This window comes from Chelonia mydas, chromosome 4 (assembly GCF_015237465.2).
Source record: "Chelonia mydas isolate rCheMyd1 chromosome 4, rCheMyd1.pri.v2, whole genome shotgun sequence".
Taxonomy (NCBI): domain Eukaryota; kingdom Metazoa; phylum Chordata; order Testudines; family Cheloniidae; genus Chelonia; species Chelonia mydas.
This window is the reverse complement of record NC_057852.1, coordinates 118,374,244-118,395,884: the sequence shown is the minus strand read 5'-3', so window position 1 is coordinate 118,395,884 and position 21,641 is coordinate 118,374,244. Positions and strand designations below refer to the sequence as shown.

At 39.9% G+C, this 21,641-nt stretch overlaps 1 protein-coding gene across 4 annotated transcripts in view; it reads right to left on the bottom strand.

Annotated features, from left to right (window-relative positions):
* Positions 1 to 21,641, bottom strand: part of SORCS2 (sortilin related VPS10 domain containing receptor 2) — an 807,861-nt gene that overhangs the window by 86,302 nt on the left and 699,918 nt on the right. For all 4 annotated transcript variants that reach the window (XM_043544690.1, XM_043544691.1, XM_043544692.1 and 1 more), the window contains exons 9-11: positions 15,010 to 15,189; positions 6,562 to 6,708; positions 4,958 to 5,060 (exon numbers count right to left, since the gene is read on the bottom strand). In XM_043544690.1, the coding sequence (XP_043400625.1) occupies positions 4,958 to 5,060; positions 6,562 to 6,708; positions 15,010 to 15,189 (430 nt within the window). The remainder of the gene's footprint in view (positions 1 to 4,957; positions 5,061 to 6,561; positions 6,709 to 15,009; positions 15,190 to 21,641) is intronic.

The following is a 21,641-nucleotide window of genomic DNA, read 5'->3' as shown; positions in this document are numbered from 1 at the left end:
CTTAGAGACTAACCAATTTATTTGAGCATAAGCCTTCGTGAGCTACAGCTCACTTCATCGGATGCATACTGTGGAAAGTATAGAAGATCTTTTATACGCACAAAGCATGAAAAAATGGATGTTTACCACTACAAAAGGCTGTTACTCTGAAACCTTCCTTAAACTAAGTATCCTCACATCTTCTTGTCAACTGTCTAAATGGGCCATCTTGATTATCGCTACAAAAGTTTTTTTCTCCTGCTGATAATAGCTCATCTTAACTAATTAGCCTCTCAGTTTGTATGGTAACTTCCAACTTATCTGTATATATATATCTTACTATGTGTTCCATTCTATGCATCTGATAAAGTGAGCTGTAGCTCATGAAAACTTATGCTCTAATAAATTTGTTAGTCTTTAAGGTGCCACAAGTACTCCTGTTCTTTTTGTGGATACAGACTAACACGGCTGCTACTCTGAAACCTGTCATTATAAGATCATGTGAATCTTTCTCAGCCAATCAAAAAGGTATACCAATAGTCCTGCCCACTATCTTGAATTACGTCAAGTGAATTCCCTCAATTTTAGTTTCTATTCTTCTTACACAATTTAAAACTTAGTGTTACTCAGAGCATTGTTGACACCCCTTCTATGACCCAAGTCAGTGTGTGACCTTTTTGTTTATTTTATTTTCATGCCGTTTTAACTTTTTCAGTAATACATTTTCCATTCATTATCGTGTGTTACGTAATCATTTATTTAATTAATTAATTTTCAAATCTTTTTCTTGTCTACATTATGAAAGACATGCTTCAATGCAAAGAAATGGGTACCCAAATGCAACCCAGAATGGGATAGGTTTAAATTCTTCAAATATGGGGTGTCCCCCCCACCAAATTTCGCATAATATCATGCATATCCTCTTCCAGATGTTTCTGTAATGTCTAACACATAATCATGTGATTTGTTTCAAGCAACGGCTAGCCAGCCAATAGTTTTTTATTTCAAAACTAATAGTCACATCATAGAGCAATAAGGCAAAACTATTTTTTGGTCAAATGGCCCTGCCCCAGCCAAGTGGTGTTTGTTTGGCAATTTGAAGTTATTGTTTTATAGTGGGAGGGTGCGGGGCAAGAAAATCTGGAGAACCCTGAGGGTTCCCCAGAATCTGTGTGTGTCAGTAAAAGTCAAACATCTGCCTGTTCTTTTTTCCTTTACTGCAATGGTGTCATAACATACAATCTCTATGCATGAAGACATGAACTTTAATACAACATATACAGCACATCTGGGCCAGAGGTGACAAAGAGTAACTTAACCATTCTGTACAGCAGCTGAAGTACTCAATATATATTTTAATTAACCTCTGCAATTTGTTCAAGAGTGCAATATGTACTATTTGCTTGATTTATTAACTGGAAAAGAGGCTAAGAACAGAAAGTCAGTAAACTGGAATCTGAAAATTTACTCTTCTCTTAGCATTTTTCACAGAAGAATCCTTTACAGGTTTGAGGCTGAACGTAAAAATTTACACATCAATTGGCCCACGTTGAATAGCTTATACCATAGAAGCTTTTGCCGAGATTAAAATGCAGTAAAATCAAATGTAAATGTAAAATCCTATTACATTCCTTAAAGGGAGAAGACTAGTTATTTAAAATAGTGTTTTAATGTGCCGCTATTAAATTTAATATTGTGTCTGCACAATTTACATACAATTAAATACTAACAATATTTATTTCCCAGAACTATTTATGAAATTTTAATACAGTAGAATTTTCATTCTGTAAATTACAAATGCTGGGGCTTAAAAGATGCAATGTTAACATCCTATTAATGTCTCTGTCCCAAGCATTCTAGGTATTAATGCTGTTCTCTATTTAATTATAATTATTTGAAATTAAAATAAATGTACAGTTCAATATCCTGAGCCCTGTGATTTGCACACCAACATCCTACTCCTTCTCTCATTGAATATAATGGTAAAATTCCCATTTATTTCATTCAGAGCATGATGTGGCCCAAAGGCACTGATTCTCATACATGCTGAAACACTCACTACCCCTACTGATTTGCATATGTTCATCAATTCTGACCAAGCCCCAAAGGAAATACAGGCTGTCTCTGGGTGTAAAAAATGTCTGGTGAGAAGTGTGTGTTTATTGTACCAAGTTTCCCAGATAAGACTGAACACCTCTCATTTCATCACTTACGTGCACCAGGTTTGAAAGACTCAACACCAAGGTAATACATGTTATTTGACTCGGCCTTTCCTCTTCCCTGGTGCAAGTAGTTTGCTGGGTAAGGGGGCTTTCAGAAGAGGCCTCAAAAACCAAGATTTTCTCCCTGGTTGACTTGGACATCAATGATTCCATGGCACATTCTGTCAGCATATAGGTCTGCCCCAGTGTTCTTGGCCAAACTTTCCTCCTCTCCCACCCCATGTTGTTTTGTAGAGAGATGTCTGCCAGCTGTGTACCTGGCTGCTCCCTTGTGCTGCCACAGACAGCTGTATTTCAGATGCGGATTGACTCCTGTTTGCACTTAGAGCCAACTCTTCCAAACTGCTAACCATGGAAAAGTCCTTATTCACAAGAATAGCCCTACAGACTTCAGTGGGACTACTCCTTGGAGTAAGGACTACTCCCATGGGTAAGGGTTATTAGGGATAGCCCCATAGTTTGGAAAGCATTTTAATTTGAACTAGACTCAATCAAGTCTAGTTCACGGTCTTGGTCCATATCTTCAAAGCTCTCACAGGCTTGGGCCCAGGAGATCTAAAAGATTGCCTAAAATGCCTTGATGAGGACTGTGATTGACAACTGTACTCCTCAGGCACAAGAGAACTTTTTAACACAAGAATACAGCTCATCCCTGCAGGAGACAGAGCTTTCTCAGGGGCTGCTCTCAGACTAGCCTCACCACCTTCTACTCCAAGGGCAAGGTACACTTCTTTAGCCTTTCCTGATATAAACCCACCTTTTAAAAATAAACAAAAACAACCCTACCAAATCCAAACACAACAGTGCACACAGAGGGAGAGGCTGAGAGAAAGAATGAACCACATGTAACCAATATTTGTCACACTGCTTCATGCACTGCTGGAAGGTGCTCAGATACTACGGTGATGAGGGCATCATACATATAAAGGAACAGAATACAATAGAATAGATTTATGATACTGTTCTATAATGTCTGCCCACAAAGGAAGTTGTTGTTTTTCTTTTAAAAAATGCCAAGATACATGCATGTAACTTAAAAAAACCTAATTTGGATATTTTATAGAAAAGTGAAGTTTAAAGACATTGGGTGAAATCTTGGCTTCATAAGTCAATGGAAAAACTCCAATTGACTTCAGTGGGGTAGGATTTCACCACAGTTTTCATCTCAGTAGCCACAGGACAATTTAAACAATAATTAGCAATTACATTTTGTTTTGGAAGGTGTATGCCATCTGCCAGAGTTTATCAAAGAAACTGATGGTGTCAAACCTTCCACTGGTATAAACTGAGACAGAACACCCAAGAACGATGAGAAAACATATTTTTTCCAAACAGAGCAGCTGTGTGTGTGTGCACGTGTGTGTTTAATTTAAATGTAACATGAGACACAAAAATAAGAAAATAAAACCTAAATAAACTGATAAGCTGATGTTGCAGCTCAAACCTGATGTCTCAATAACTTGAAGAAGAAGAAACATGACATTCAGAGGAACTGAATTGTTGAGTGACAAAGGTAAAAAACAAAGCATATTTATATGGACATTTTTTATATTGATTGGCCAGCATATCTATGGGGATTTTATATGTTACAGGTAGTTAGTCACTTCTCTCTAATGCAGAGGTCTTCAATCTGTGGGGAGCGCCCCCCTAGGGGGATGTGGAGTAACATTCAGGGGGCGCAGCTGGGGCCTGGACCAGCCCCCAAAGGGGCCAGGGAGGGAATGGTGCCCAGCTCCACACTTGGTCCGGGCCCTGGTTGCCTGCCCCGTACCCGGAGTCCCGGCTGCCTGCCCCATGCCTGGGGCCCCTCCCCCGGCCGCAGCTGCACACTCCTACCCCAAGCTGTGGCCCCAGCATCGGCCCCCTCCAGGACCTATGGCCCCACTTCCGGCTCCGTGGGAAGGGTGCAGACAGGGGTAAGGTGGGTCACAAGGTAAAAAGTTTGGAGACCACTGCTCTGATGCAATATGAGTACACGTGGCATGACAGAGAATCCAAACCTGACTCCAACACGCTGCTGCAATAGCCACTTTCACCTTATCTCTCATACCTGCCTTGTCATGGATAAAGAAGTTAATAAATACTGTAAGATAATTATATGTGCATTAAGTGTAAAGAAAAAAAAAAGATTTGCCATACTAGATTACAACAATGGTCTCAGTGGCTAGTACACGATCCTGCAAAACAAGATGAAACATTTCACTATATAAATATGAAGAGAGTAGGCTAGACCAGTGGTTAGGACAATTGCCAAAGACTTGGAAGACCTAGAGTCAATTCACTGCTCCAGCATAGACTTCCCGTGTGACCTTGGGCAAGTCACTTAGACTCCCTGTGCCTCACTCCCCCGCATGGAAAATAGGGATGACAGCACTTCCCTACTTCACAGAGCTGTTAGAATAAATACAGGGCTGCTAGAATAAAGATTGTGAGGGACTCAGACACAATGGTAATGGGGGCCATAAATGACAGATAGATAGTTAGATACACACAATGCACCTGTCCACTTGTGACATCTTGGGATAAATAATTCTTTCCAATCCCTGCAGGCTACCCAGCAGAAAGGTTGATTACCTCCATTTCAACAATTTGACCAATCACATTTGACCAGTCAAATTCCCTAAAATCAGTGGTATTCAGTCGCAACTGCACTAGGGCAATGTTTATAATACAGTCAATATATTATTCTTCATGAGACTAAATGTGATTCACAAGAAACAACGTTTTGGGGAAAAAAAGCAATTTCGTGCATTTACCTGCGCCCATTATGAGCCCAGGTGCAGTGTCCTTGGTATGGACTGTTCCTGACACATATGGATTGTCTGCCCAGCGGAGATGGAGATGAAGATGGCAATCAGGCTTTAAGGATAAGAGGAAGAACACGGTATTTTACAAGCTGTTAACAGCAGTTCTGCTACTTTGGTAATTAATGCACAATCAGAAACTAGCATGCAGTGACAACTGCCTTACAAAAACGGGGAAGTGACTGAATTTCACATGGCAAGGTCCAGAATAAAATATTAGTGTGATGTATCTAGGGGGAACCAATTACCCTGGCTCTGTATATTTCCATGGCCTTAAAACAAGGTCTGCAATTCAGACAGAGACAGTGTGAAATTATAGCACAAAATAACTTTGTGACAGAGTGACTGCTTGGATCTTTTGAAGAAGCAATAAAACGCACCAAAGATTTATTTGTTGTTGTTGGTTATCATCATCCCTGGGCTGCCTTTATGCATTTATCAGCTAAAAGAGAATTAGATTAAAAACAACTATTTCTACTGAAACATCTTCTGTCAGGAAAAAAATCATTATATGAAAAATATTTTTAAATGACGTTTTTGGAGTGAGCTTGATCGAATCTCTGGTTAATTAACTTACTGCTTTCTGCTCTTTCCACAGTGGTACATGGAGCTCAATAGTCCTCCCACTAAAGTTAATGGGAGCAAGATCACACCCTAAGTGAGGACTGAGACCCTGATTCAAAGCCCACTGAAGTCAATGGGAGTCTTCCACTGATTTCAGTGGGCTTTGGATCAAGCCCTGTAGCATGAACCATGTATTGCTGTAGCTCAGTCTTCTGAAGTGAGTCAACATCTCCCTCAGTCTCAGTCTTTTATTCCTACTATGCAGAGAGGGATAAAGATTAGTCTGTCCCCCTGACTACAGACGTATATTTTGCCCCCAATGCAGAGATCTAAGAGTCCAGTGGAGCAGAGAGCCTGTGAGAAAGACACAGGGGATCTGCTTGTCAGTGCTGTCTCAACAAAAAATCCAAAATGTTGTGGGTAGCTGGGACACGTAAACTGTAATAACGTCCATTCACAAAAAGAAAAGGGGTTTTGACAGCCATTTGATTTACATTTCCAGGCAACTGTGTAACTCCCCCCTCACGCATAATAGGGTAATTGTATTTTAAGATAAAATAATACAATGCAAAAACAGAAATAAAAGGTATTCATATTTTTAATCCTGTTGATGAAGTGCTCTTATTCCCAGACAAGCTCCTTGCTGTGTAAAATAATTAATAATAAATGACTGATTGCCTTGGATCAGGATGCATGGTAGGCAAATTAGAGCACACTTGTCCCATACAAGTCAAATTAAGCCCTAACATAAGAAGGTGCGATGCTGCAGATGGAACAACCAGAGATTAATTTGGCCCAATAACTTGTGAAGGTGCACGGTTATAGAGAACACATACATCTACATCCAGTGTAAATTAGAGGAGAATATAGCTTGGTACTAGGTGCTTGAGATGATTTAACTACTGTTCACTTATTTATATATCAGCATATTATACGAATAGTTCTTGTGCACACTGGACAAAACGTAGGAGTCATTAAAAGGAACCACTTACAGGTTTGCAGTTAGTTGGTTTACCATTCATATCAGAGATTGGAGGGGTCAGATAGTCCCAGTCACGGCCTTTGTTGTAGGTTATTAGAGTTGTAACTTTCCCATCGATTTTTTGATTGGCCAGAAAGACTCCTTTAACGCCTCTGACCTGGAGCATAAAATTAAGAGGGTTAATGACCAGCCTGCAAACACTTCTTCAGCATAGATCATTCCTGGTTTAGAAGTTCCTTATAAACTCAATATTCCAGATACTTACTTACTCTTAAAAGGGAAGAGAATGGACATTTAAAAAAACTGCAACACTTGGTGCTTTTGGTTTCTGAACATATTTCAAGACATTAAGGGCATGTCTATACTACAAACTTTTGCCAATGCAAGTTACGTTGGCATGAAGCTGCCACAGTTACTATATTGCTGGCATACGTGGCTCCTTGAGTCGTCACTGTGCATACTCACCAGGAGTGGTTGTGTCAATGCACACTGCAGTGCACTATGGGCGAGTATCCCAATGTGCAACTCAGCACCATCCAGTGCACTCTCTTTTGGGAAGTTTTGGCAATCCATGGTGGGGCAGAACAAATCACGCAGGGGTGACTGAGAGCAAGGGGTCAACTTCCCAGCATGCAACTTTGTCCATCCAATAATGTCATCTATCTCCCATAATTTTCCCAAAATTTCACAAACCTGCACTGCCCTCCTCACTGTCTGCCATCTCCGACAGAAGCATAGAGCCTGCACAGCTCTGTACTACTGCCATGAGCATTGCAAGCACAGGATGCATGATCCTCCGGTATTTGCAGAGCCACAAGAAGAACTGATTCAGCAAGAACTGTGATGATTTTGTGAGGACAGACTGCTGCAGGACATAGCAAGAACCAATTCAAGTTTGTTGGTGGTATTCACAGAGCAGCTGCAGATGGTGGAGCCTCACTTCTGGGCCTGAGGAATGAGCACTGAGTGATGGGATCGCATTGCAATGCAGTCTTGGGATGGCAAGCAGTGGCTGCAGCACTTTCAGATGTGCAAGGCCACACTCTTGGATTTGTATACCAAGCTTGTCCCAGCCCTTCAGTGCCAGAGCCCAGAATCACAGCTGCACTGACAGCACAGAAACAAGTGGCAATTGCACTGTGGAAGCTTGCAACACCAGATTGCTTACTGATCAGTGGGATAACATTTTGGAATTGTAAAATCCACTGTGGAGGCTGTTTTCATGCAGGTGTGCAGGGCCATTAATTGTCTTCTGCTGCGTGGGACTGAGACTCTCAGGAATGTGCAGGAGATAGTAGAGGGATTTGCAGCTATGGGATTCTTGAAATGTGGTGGGGCAATAGATGGCATGCATAACCCCAAAAACCAACTTGCCACAGAGTACATCAACAGAAAAGGCTACTTTTCTATGGTTTTGCAAGTGTTTGTGGAACGCTGGGGATGCTTCAGCGACATCAGCATTGGCTGGTCAAGGAAGGTGCATGACACGCACATCTTTAAGAATACAGGACTGTTCAGAAAGCTACAAACAGGGACCTTCTTTCCTGATCAGCAGATTAACACTGATGATGTGGAAATGCCAATAGTGATCCTGGGGGATCCAGCCTACCCCTTGCTCCCCTGGCTCACGAAGCCATACACTGGTCACCTCAAAACCATCAAGAAAATATTCAATTACAAATTCAGCAGGTGCATAAAAGCACCTGCTGTTGGTAGACTGAAGGGATGCTGACATTGTCTACTCACTAGATTGGACCTGCGTGAAAAAAACATCCCAATGGCTATAGCCATCGGTTGTGTCCTGCATAATATTTGTGAAGCAAGGGGGGAAAAGTTGCTGTGGGGGTTGAGCGCAGAGGTGGAGCAGCTGTCTGCTGAGTTTGAACAGCCACTACCAAAGGCTATTTGAAGAGCTCAACATAGAGCTGTACAGCTCAAGAAGGCTTTGAAAGGGCACTTGGACAGTGAGCCACAGTAAAGCACTGTGGTATACTGTGCTCAACCTGGTTATGCTATTTTGGGGCCTGTTAGGAATTGTGTTGTGCTTGGTGTACATTTATGATTATTACACTGTGTTTGTCACTGATTTTATGAGATGTGTCACACTGTACAACAAGAAGTAAGTGGGTGCTTTCAGTACTGCTAGGCATTCTGCAGGATATATTGGGAACTAATGAAGATGAATTATTTTCCAGACAATAAAATGTTATTGAATAACCAAAACACTCCAAAAAATTCTGTGCAAGTTAAATAGCAAATACATTACAAACGTAATAAATGTATGGAGCTTAAGAAGGGGGAAGAACATTCATGTCCATTTCAGCTACACATACAGCAACCATGATTCTCAGAGGTCAGTGCATGTGAAACTGTGGTAGTCCTTAATGTCCCCCTGTGTGGAGTTGATGGGGTATGACTAAAAGCCAGCCAAATAAATACAGCTATGCTATTTTACTCCAGCTCAGGGCCGACCCTAGACATTTGTTTAGTTTAGTTATTATGCGCTCCATCCTTCAATAGGAAGTGAGTGTGATTGGGTACTATAATTAAAGACTATGGGGGCAAGCTAGATGAACAGAGCTATGTTCATTTAATTTCTTGGGTTTTATATTTGGCTTTTGTTCTTTTAAAATGTCTATGAAAACTTTTCCAATAAAAATTCATAGTAAAAGGAAAAGAAAGAAAGAGATCAATGTGCAGCAAACGACTGTGGCTCTTTTGGGTAATGCTGATCACTAATCTGGCTCCTGAACCATTGATTTCAGACACAATCCCACAATCAGGAAAGAAGGCCATACTGGTTAAAAAACCCAAATTGATTTAGCAGGGAAGCAAAGGCAGTTTAAAACAAAACAAAACAAAAAAACAATATTTAACAAAAGAAAGGGAAAGTTGATAGTAATGAATATAAATCAGAAGTTAGGAATTGCAGAAAATTGCTAGGGGAAGCCTACGGACACAAGGAGAAATCTATGGCCAGCAGAATTAAGGACAATAAGGAGTTTTTAAATGTATTAGGAACAAAACAAATCTCAACTATGGTACTGGTGGAAATGATAGAATTATCAATAATAATGCAAAAAAGGCAGAAGTGTTCAATAAATATTTCTGTTCTGTATTTGGAGGAAAAAAGATGATATGGTCTCATCATGTGATGTTGACAACCCTCCACTAGTATCTCAGGAGGATGTTAAACAGCAGCTACTAAAATCAGACATTTTTAAATCAGCAGGTCTGGATAAACTACATTCAGGAGTTTTAAAAGAGCTAGCTAATGAGCTTGCTGGACTATTAATGTTGATTTTAAGTAAGTCTTACAGTACTGGAGAACTTCCAGAAGACTGGAAGAAAGCTAATGTTGTGCCAATTTTTAAAAAGGGTAAATGGGATGGCACAGGTCTTTACAGGTCTGTTAGCTTGACACTGATCCCAGGTAAGAAAATGGAGGGGCTGATAAGAGATTTGATTAATAAAGAATTAAAGAAGGGTATTGTAATTAATGCAACAACATGGATTTATGGAAAATAGAGCCTCTCAAACTAACTTGATACTTTTTTTTTTAGGAGATTACAAATTTAGTTGATAATGGTAATGTGTTGACATAATATACTGGTACTTAGATTTCTGTAAGGCATTTGACTTGGTACTGCACGATATTTTGATAAAAAAATCTAGAACTATATAAAATAAAATTATATGAAATGTAATTGTAAACATGGAATCATCATAGAGTGGGTGTGTTTTCAGTAGGGTCCGGCAGGAGTCAATTCTTGGCCCTATGCTGTTTAACAATTTTATCAATGATCTGGAAGAAAACATAAAAACATTACTGATAAAGTTTGCAGCTGACACAAAAATTGGGGGAGTGGTAAATAATGAAGATGAGCAGTTACTGAATCAGAGTGATTTGGATCACTGGGCGGAAGCAAACAATACGTATGTTAATACGGCTAAATGTAAACGTATACATCTAGGAAAAAGGAAAGTATGCCATGGGGAATTCTATCCTGGGCAGCAGCAACTCTGAAAAAGATATGAGGGTTGTAGTGAATAATCAGCTGAATGGACGCTCCCGGTCTGACACCGTGACCAAAAAGAGCTAATGCCATCCTGGGATGCATGAACAAGAGAATCTTGAGTAGGAGTAGAGATGTTATTTTTCCCGTATATTTGGCACTGTGATGGCTGCTGGAATAGTGTGTCCCTTTCTTGTGTCAACTACGCAAGAAAAATGTTGATAATTGGAGAGGTTCAGAGAAGAGCCATGAGCATAATTAAAGTATTAGAAAACATGCCTTACAGGAGTAAACTCAAAGAGCTCAATCTATTTATCTTAACAAAGAGAAGATTAAGGGGTGACTTGATTACGTACCCATGTGGGGAATAAATATTTAATAATGAGCATTTCAATGTAGCAGAGAAAAGTATAACACATAGACAAACTCAGACTGGAAATAAAGTGCACATTTTAAAGTGAGAATAATTAGCTTCTGGAACAATTTATCAAGAGTTGGGATTCTCCGTCACTGACAATTTTAAAATCCAGATTGGATGTTTCTCTAAAAGATCTGCTCTAGGACTTATTTTGGGGAAGTTCTATGACCTGTGGTATATAGGAGGTCAGACCACATGATCATAATGATCCCTCCTGGTATCTATGCTCTCAGAACCTGCTCAGAGGAATCACCTGGCCCAGAATCTAATGGAAGCACAACAGGATCAGAATGTTACTTTTTGGGGAGTAGGGTGTATGGAGGGACACAGATGTGCTAAAGGAAGAAGAAGCAGCGATGCAAGGAGAGTTCCTGTGTGTGGCAAGAGAGACTTTTAAAACCGAGAGCTTGCCCTGCGATTTTGGGATCACACTCTTTAAAGTTTTCATCAAGAAGAAAAACACTTTGCCAGATTAAATGCCATTCCCTGAATTCAGGCCCAAATGTTCTCTCCCTCTCTCCAGCAGACATGTGGATGCTTAACGTAACCTGAGGATTTATTACAGCTTTGTACTTGAATAAGTGTCATCAGCTCTCGGTACAATCAGGAATGGCTAATTTTCACTGAGATTGTTATTCTGCATACTCTTTCATCCCTCTCAATCTGTAATATTTAAGAGTATATTTGCCCTCATTCCAAACTCCCTCTGATATTAACATTAATGAGAGCTCTGCCTGCAGACTTATGGGACAGCAGACCTGTTTACATGGTATAGATTTGATACTAATTATTATTTTATTACTGATAATTTGCATGGTGATAGACTATCCAGGATTGATCCAAAGCCCACAGACAGGAAAGATCACCCAGCGGCTAAAGTGTTAGCATGAGACTTGGGAGATGTGGGTTCAATGCCCTGCTTTGCTACAGACCTGCTAGGGGCCAGTCACTCAGGCTCTCTCTCTCTGTGTCTCAGTTCCACATCTGTAAAATGGGAATATTTGTCCTTCCTCTCCTAGCAGGGATGTTGTGAGGATACATACATAAAAAGATTGTGAAGTGCTCAGATAGTTTGGTGATGGGAGTCATATGAGGCCTGATTTTCAAGATCTCAGGGCCTAGCAGCTCCCATAGAGGCACCTAAATAAATGACCATGTTTTCAAGAGAGTTCAGCTCTTGTTCAGGCATCTAGGTGAAGCAGCACATTTTCAACAGCACTCAGCAGCCAACAGCTCCTATTGTTCAGCAGTCATTTTCTTCTTATGACTAGACCGTATGATACATACTAACTACCACAGATCTGTTCTGTAGTAACTATTGCAGAACTTTTCTGTGCCATTTTACTATGAAGGGGGAGCATACAGAGGGTGCCTCAGCATTTGCAACATACAGTGTGTGTAGTTACCACCTGATGGACAATTGTGCAAATATTACAAACACTCAGCTGAAATCAATGGGGCCAAGTCTCATGATTGGGGAATAAATGTATGAGTAAGGCCTGCAGTTTAGGGTATTAAATAAGCAATTACTAGCACAATAGGAGTATGCTGTAAATCAAGTGTCCAATGCTGTGACCTTTACTTATGAGTACTCCCACTCTTTTCATGAAACATGATATCAACATACTTGTTTTGCAATGATCTCTATGCTAAGCTTGCAGCTGGTTCACTTTGACAGCACTTGGTACAGTATTTCAAGACCATACTGACTTTGAATCGATGCTCCTGCTTCTTTCTTTCTTTTCAACATATATTTTAGAGGTTAGTCCCTGCGCACATATGCAACAAGAGAAGAAAAGATGTACTGTACAAAAGATATAAAGGATATAAAGGAAAATGAATGCAGACAGGGGAAAATCTCTAAAAGACTATAAAGCAGATGCACATGTAAAGGATGAAATGAGGCCAGTGGAAGATAATCAAGACAAACTGTGCAAATTTCAAGCAGAATTATACATTAGTTGAAAGAGAAATTCTTAATCCATTGAGGGTTGTCTGTGTTTCGAGTTGAAGATTTTTTTTCCAAGACACTTCTATTGAAACACTCTGCAAGATATCCCAAGTCAGAAAAAAACTCAAAATCACAACTGCCGAGCAATCCCTAAAGCCTTATTTTTATTAACTACTTTGCACAGTGTAACTAAGTCAACACAAAAAAAACCCTTGTAGATATTATTGCTCATCACATTCTAGTAGAGAAAACAAACACTAATTGTATTTCACCATATTGCAGAAATGATCTGCAAGTTTTAAACTTTCTACATGTAGGCAGAGAAGTTTGTCCATGTACAGTGCAGCTCTTTTCTGAAAATTGACTACGTAAGAATGGCATTGTAAGGTTCCATGTTTACTGTGTCTCTATCATTCCTTATTAAATATGCTCCATTATAAGTAATTTTTAAAGCCAGCTCTACAAACTAAATCTGGAATTTGCAAATAATCTAGGATCTCTTCTTTTTGTGCACCACCAATAATAGAGATATTGCCCTCAGTGACACTTTTGCAACTCCTGAACCTCAGTGGGCTTGCACAGGTGAAACTGAACGGACTTTAGTAAACAATACTCAAGATCAGTAGCCCCAAACCTTTTCTATACTGGCAATTCCTTAGTAATAAGGGAACAGCAGAGTGGTTGTGACCCCTTAACACCTCTTTGTGGCCTTTAGTTGAGAACCCATGCTCTAGAAGATGCCGGAGGAGACGAGAACCCAGCTTCTTTCCTCTTAGCTGTGCTGGCTCTGCCTAGCTAACAGGAGCAAAAAAGCAGCAAAAACATATTTTGTCATTAAAATCAGCACATGGGACTCTGATTACACAAGAGGAAGAAGGTGGCCTTTTTCCATACCCTCCGTTCCCTGCAGAACCCCCCTACAGTCATCAGTGCTTGAATTGGGAGGGTGGTAATTATGTCACACCTCCTTGTCCCACTGCAGTCTATTGAAAAAGAGGGAGTTATATAAAGGTAGAGGAGATTAGAAAAATTTGGAGCAAGCCATCATTTCACCTCTCCAATTACAATACTAGAGAGAATCATTTAACTCCTTCCTAACCCTACTTGCCAGGCTAAGGAGTACTGTGAATCCTTTGCAAAGAAGTCTTGTGCATTTAGTAAGAATATTTTTTAAAGCTCCAGAGGAAGCAGACTATTAAATTCAAGTGTTGTCATTACCATCTTTCTGAACAAGAGAACTGATGGCAATTTTTCCCTAAACTGCTATTTTTCCTTTTTTCTTTAGCCAACTGCTGCAGGTTTAAAATACAGAGTTGAGTATTTGCAAAGATGGCTCCGCTCACAGCAGCGCCTCTAGGGAAAAAATGCCTACAGAAAGCAAGAGGATTTGTGGTCTGACTCAAATCTAATGTTGTTGGCTCTTCATTTGTCGAGGTCAACATGTTAAAGACCCAGTACTAGGCTCATACAATTGCTATTGGTCTGAGACCCTATTGGCTAAAAGGCTTCCTGGTTAAAAAAAAAAAAAAAAAAGGATGTAAGCAAAACTCAATGAATGGACTTACATAATATCTGATAATTACATTCATTGGTTTCTCAGACAAAGCAGCCAGCATCTGAAATGCTGACAAACTGTAAAACAAATGTAAGGCCAAAAAGAGTATTGTTGTATTGCCTAGAAGCTAAATTTTGTTACATAAGACAGTTTCATAGCTGTTTATATTCCTCCTTCCACAATAAACTAGTGCTAACTGAATCTTACTGCTTGACTCTTCAGTACTTGAAATAACACCAGACCCAATATTTGAAGAAAGTGAAAAATACTAAACTTGTTCCTGCACATCCTTGGAAACAGTGTCTTTATAAAACGACCCACACTTTAGGAGGAAGAGGATAGAGAGGGAGAATTAGAGTAATACAATACTCCCTTCTCATCACTCTAGAAAATTGGGGAGAATGTTATCACTATAAAATTAACTACATTCATAATTAGAGTTGCTGACAACATAAAGTAGGAGAGACAAGGGAAGAGACAGAAAGCAACAAAGTTCTAATATTTGCACAGCACCCTACCTCCAGAATATCTATCAGGACATTCTCTTCCGGCTGCTTAGTGCTCCTGACGTTCTCTAGTAAAATGGAGTAGTATACACCCTGTGGGTCAGACTGGTACAGGTTATACGTGTCTGTCTGGTACCATTCTTGAACAGCCACAAATACTTGGTTTTCATCTGTACTGATAATCTGTAAATCCTGCAGAAAAAGAAATAAGATACAAGATGAATCATAATTGGCAATTAAAAAAAAGATACTATTGTGCCTACATGACAAAAAACAAACGAGTCATGAGAGTCAAGTGCCAGAGAAAACAGATACACCTTAAAGATCCCTGACTCTGAGCTCTCTCAGCCTAGGTACTAGGAAATCTACTATATCCTATCTCTCTCAGATTATGGGATATAGAATTTTCACCTAGAATTTGGAATCCAAACCACTTATTAATGCCTGAAGGAGGTGCTTTTATTTCTTATTGGAAATGGGTTGGAGTTCTTAAACCAATTACTAGTCAACAGGTTTCTGCATCACAAAACCTCCACCAATATTCACATTTGCAGCAGAGATGCCTAAGACTGAGGGGACACAGAATGTGAATTACTTGTGAATTACAAGACATAGACAAAAGTCCATGAAATCTCCTTAAGATCTAAAATAGGATGAAATGCAACCACCAATTAGGACAGAGATATATTACAAAGGGACCTAGAGAATGAGAAAAACTCTTTGTGGCAGAGACCATGTCTTCCTATATGTTTGCAGAGCACCGAGCCCAGCAGGGCCACCTAGTGTTATTGTAATATACATATTAAATAATAACAACAACATTCTGCATTCATTCCTCAATAATTTCATGCTTTGCTTATTGCAATAGCCTCTTTACTGGACTCCCTGTTTCCTCTCTCCATCCTCTGCAGGGAAACATGCAGGCTAATACATCTTGAGGAAAATAGTCCAATACACAAATATTCAATCAGAGGAAGAAATCAGGAAGTAGCAATGCTGAAATAGACAGTAATAGTGGACAGAAAATTGGACCTGTGTTTGCAATAGGATATGGCAGCAAAAAGGCCAATGCAATTTTGGGCTGCATACACAGAAGCATCATATCAGGGGAGAGAGATTATTACCCCTTTCTACAAACTTGGTTGCAATAACCACCGGGCATATTGTATTCAGTTCTGGTCACCTTATTAATGGAAAAACACTGACAACCTAGAAGGAATTCTGAGAAGAGCTTCCAAAAATAGATAGGTGGCAGGAGGGAATGACATCTGAGTAAATATGTAACAAACACCTTTATTACTTTTCTATTTCTTTACATAGAAGTAACAAGAGTTGACTAGGTGCAGAAGAAGAGGTGACTATATATAGGAGTGATTACACTGCACAGCGAGCACCTCTTTGGAAGGTATATATAATGAAAAGCTAGATAAAAACATTTTTGTATATAAAAGGAGTTAACCTCAATGTCTCGTTGAATCAAATTCACCACTCCAAATTATTTTTAAAATGTCATGGATACATCTGCCAAAACAAATGAACCTGTGGGAAAAGTCTCTGTTGTAGATAAAATCTCCCACATGTGGTTGATCTGAAAGCCATTCTCCAAAGCATTGCAAGTAAAACTTGTATTGAATCCGAAGTAGCTTTTTTTTTTTTTTTTTTTTTTTAGAATCCCATTAATGGAACTCTGCTGTCTTAAATTGCCAGCACTATTCATAAATAAGCAAGAGGATGGGTATGCAACATCTGGTAGTTCACCATAACCCATGACGAACATCATATTTGCCTTCCCTGACACAGCCTGAGAATGGTTATGCTGCCAATCCAATTAACAGCGATAGAGGGGGAGGAGAAATAAATTACTAAAGAGTACAGGAATAAAGAGTTTGAAAGGGTATCCATTAGTGAAAAGTTCTAAAACCCCTTAAATTGTTATCATAGCTATTAGCAGCCCTTCAGCAGAAGTCTTAAGAGCATTATTATAGTAAAATGTTTATAACGTGTCATAAACATACACAATGCTTTACAGAACACAGATAAGACATGTTCCTTACCCCAAGTGATTAGAATCTAAATAAAGTGAGAAAAGCAAATGCAAGATGAAACATAGGACAACAGTGCAAAAGAGGGTGCCCCTGAGCGCTACTATCGATCAGAATGTGGGAGGAGGGATTACTTAGAGATGTGGGGTTTACGCACAAATTTAAAGGAGAAAAGATAAAGTAATTTTCAGATAAACTGTGAGACTGGTACCAGACACAGGGGGAACAAAGCTGGGAATGGGAGATGTGACTAATCTGATTCTCATCTCATATCAGTTTTACCCTGATGTAGGTGTATTGACATCCATGAAGTTATTCCTGATTTGCATTGATGTAAATAAGGGAAAAATCCAACAGTAAGGAGAAAAGGCAAGAGGACTGGGAAGAGGTAAGTAAGAGCAGAGAAGTAGATGGATGCAAGAATAGATGTGATTTTTGTGTCTCAAGATGAGGCATTTGAATTTTGTGTGTTAGGAGATGGGAAGTCAATGGAAGTTCAGGAGGAGCTAACATGACTGGAGCAGTGAGAGAAGACGACGACTTTAACAAAGGATTTTTGGACAGACTGGCAGGGGACAGCTGGAAGGCAAGAAGGCCAGACTAGAGGAGTTTATACTAATTAGTATGTTTCACTAACTCTTCTCTTCCAATTGCAACTATCAATAGTAAGAAAGTGGAGTGTGTACTCACCCTGTTCAAGACATCAGTTGCTACTTTTTATGTGTCTGGCAGGAATTAGAATGCTGGTATTAACAGATTTCAGAGTTGCAGCCGTGTTAGTCTGTATTAACAGAGGGTAACCAAATGTGCCTTTCACCCTTCTCGGGCACAGTCTGTTCCATTCAGGTTTTACACTGCAGATTTTTATTTTTCAGTTCAGGATTACTGATATTTTTTCAGCATAATCTATTTCAATATATTTCCCCAACCATTTACAACCCCATTACTTGGTTATACTGCCTTCCAACAGTTCCGAGGAACATCATCTGGCCAAATGTTGCTAATATAACTCTGAGGAAATTAACGGAAGTAAGGAAAGATGCAAGTTTCATACCTGGTTTTAAAACATCTTTGAATGGTACATGGGTTGTGCAAACCAAACTAAAAGAAAGTTACAAATAATCCCCCCTCCTGTTCCCTTTCCTTGATCATATTACCATCTTCCACTATTAGAGCTAAGCTGAAGAAATGGTCATCAAGGATAAAAGCTTAACCGACTTAGGGCCCAGTTTTGTAAGTTGCTAAGATGAAGTGAGCTGTAGCTCACGAAAGCTTATGCTCAAATAAATTGGTTAGTCTGTAAGGTGCCACAAGTACTCCTTTTCTTTTTGAGAACACAGACTAACACGGCTGCTACTCTGAAACCTGTGAGTTCCAATTGACTACAGTGGGTGCTCAGCACTTCACAGGGGACATTTAGCACTTTGCAAGACTGGGCCCTTAGCAAATGTGTTGCTAGGCAGGACTTCCTGTCAGTAGGGAAAGGTTTAACTAATAAGATATTATGTGAGAGAGAAAATATCTTGTTCCAAAGAAGGCAGTTTTTATTGCTATATCTAATTCATTGCCTGCAGCCACACTGTGTCATGCTGTGATCTCAGCAGATCCTGTAAGCTATGCATTCATTCCTTCCTTCTGTAGGCTATTCAAAGCCATGCTGCTCTCTTAATTTGCCATTAACCTTCCTACCTGCACATTATTTATTTGATGTAATTGGCTCAGGGCCCTTCAGCTGACTTTAAAAGTCCTCACGAACCTGGAATCCTCCTACTGTCTCAAGTCAGGTTTTGGTGTACTTTCTAGCATATTTACTGTGCTCATGTAACATCTGACCACTAGTACTTTCATTTCCATATTCAAATTATAGAGCTGCTCATTTGGGCCCCCTGCGGCAGAACTGATCTTCCTTGCAGCTAAAATGATCTTCCCCGCTTGCCTCTCCAAGCTTGTCATCCCTTCTAATGTAATTTCTCCACTGGCTTCCTATCTTGCACATCATTTCCACTCCTGCTCTCATCAGTACTTGCAACACCTTGGTTCCATCAGTCAATCCCGCCTCACACTCCATTCAGTCCCTTCCTTCGACATTGGTGAGGCCTCATCTGGAGTACTGTGTCCAGTTTTGGGTCCCACACTACAAGAAGGATGTGGAAAAATTGGAAACAGTCCAGTGGAGGGCAACAAAAATTATTAGGAGGCTGGAGCACATGATTTATGAGGAGAGGCTGAGGGAACTGGGATTATTTAGTCTGCAGAAGAGAAGAATGAGGGGGGATTTGATAGCTGCTTTCAACAACCTGAAAGGGGGTTCCAAAGAGGATGGATCTAGGCTGTTCTCAGTGGTAGCAGATGACAGAACAAGGAGTAATGGTCTCAAGTTGCAGTGGGGGAGGTTTAGGTTGGATGTTAGGAAATACTTTTCCTCTAGGAGGGTGGTGAAGCACTGGAATGGGTTACCTAAGGAGGTGGTGGAATCTCCTTCCTTAGAGGTTTTTAAGGTCAGGCTTGACAAAGCCCTGGCTGGGATGATTTAATTGGGGATTGGTCCTGCGTTGAGCAGAGGGTTGGACTAGATGACCTCTTGAGGTCCCTTCCAACCCTGATATTCTATGATTCTCCTGAGATCATCCTCATGCCTTCTTTCATGTGGCCTCATGCCTGGAATGCCCCATTCACTATGCCAAGTGTCATTCCACCCTTCCCTGAAATCGCTCCTCAAAGTTTACTTCTTCCCACAAAGGTAACCCATGTCAGAAAAGACCATCCAGGTCACCTCACTGCATTGCCTCTGCTTTATTTTATTTTTTTAGTTTGTAAGCTCTCTGAGGCAGGAACCATGTCTCCCTATGTGCTTTGTACAACACTGAGCACACACTAAATAACAGTAATATAGTTCAGGCTCCTCCTCACTTATAAGGCTTGCATCATGCCTCCCTGTCTACATCTCAACCCTTGTTTCCTCTGACCCCTCTCTTGTGTGCTATGTTTTGCCAGCTAATCCTGTCATACCCTCCCCTTCATCATCATCTCTCACATTCATGACTAGAGCTGCGTGATTTTTCACTTCACTTAGCAGATCTAAAAAACTGAAAAAAAATATTTTGGGTTGACTGAAAAAAAAATCAAAATTTTCAGTGAACCGAAAAGTAAAAAAAAATCATTTTGTGTAGAATGAAATATTTTGTTCGACCAGACACAAAACGTTTTGTTTTGATTTTTTAAAGAAACTTTTATATTTTAAAAATAAAACTGAAGTAAATTTTTGAACCAAAACATCATTTTGAACAGAGAAATTTAAGTGCTTTGTTTCAAAAATGTCAAAAGGAAACATTTTGATTTTTCTGCCACCCTCCACCTTTTGGTTTCTCCCCCTCCCCTCTCCCCACCCCGCCAAAACAATTTGGCAAAATCTATTTCACAAAATGTTTCAGTCAACCTGAATCTTAATTTTTGGGTGATAAAAAGTTTTGGTCAAAAAATTCATTCAGCTCTGTTCATGACTGTCTACCATAATATCAGGCTAAACCTCATATTTCCTGTGTCTACACTGAAATCAATGGGACTGCACAGGGGTCAGCTCTAGAGGATCAGGGATATGTTTGGGGTGTAACCTACTCCCCCACCCCTCATAGTAAAACTGGCCATAAAGTGCTGTAAAATGCAAAGCGTAAACAAGTTGAAAATGTTTTCCCCCACTCAATTAGTTGCACTTTAAAAAAAAAAAAAAAGAGTTTCTTCCACTTTGAAAGATTCTAGTGGTTTAGAGAGATGTTCCACTCACTTAAAATGGGGAATACCAGTGGAAACAGCAATATCTTTCAAAATGGAAGGAACCTTTTAAGCACAAGCACTGTAACTTTTTTCAGTTAGAGTGATTTTAGGTGTTACTTTTGAGTATAGAGGATAAAATTTGCAGACAGAAAGGTGAATTTCAGATTGATGGTGTTTAATCTTGTACACTTGCACAGGTGATTGGCATTAGGGTGCTGAAACAGAATTAATTAACATAGAACTGCTTACAAAATCCTTTTGGTGATCAAAGGCTCGCCAGGCTAAACATGCCATGATTAAACAGGGGGTGTAGCAAACCTGACAGCTATGCAATCGTGCCATTCCTTTCCCCTTGTGGTGACTTCTGAGCTAGATTCCTTTTCCTGTATCTGACAGCTACACCAGAAAAGGCAAACACTGAAATTAGCACAGAGCTGAAAGTAACGCAGGAAGTGGTTACATTTACTATATACTGGGACCAGTCCTTCAAAGTGCCATCAATTCTCATGGACACCAATGTGCGCTAACAGTGTTCAGTACCTGTCTTAGCAGCTGTCTCAATCAGGTGCATTAAATCATTTGAGTGAAACTGACATGTGTAGGTTATTTCTACACAATTGTGTGTGTTCTTTCAGGGAACAGTAAATACCCACCAAGGAACATGTGCAAGAACTTTTCCAGTTTCATATAGCAGAAATCTAATCTCTACAATTTCCTGACAAATGTCCACAATGCTCCATCAATTCTTTACTTTCTGCCTATAGTGAGGTACCAAAGTGACCTGTGTGGACCTTTTCCAAAAGTCTTCTGCTTTCAGTGGTAGTGAGGAGG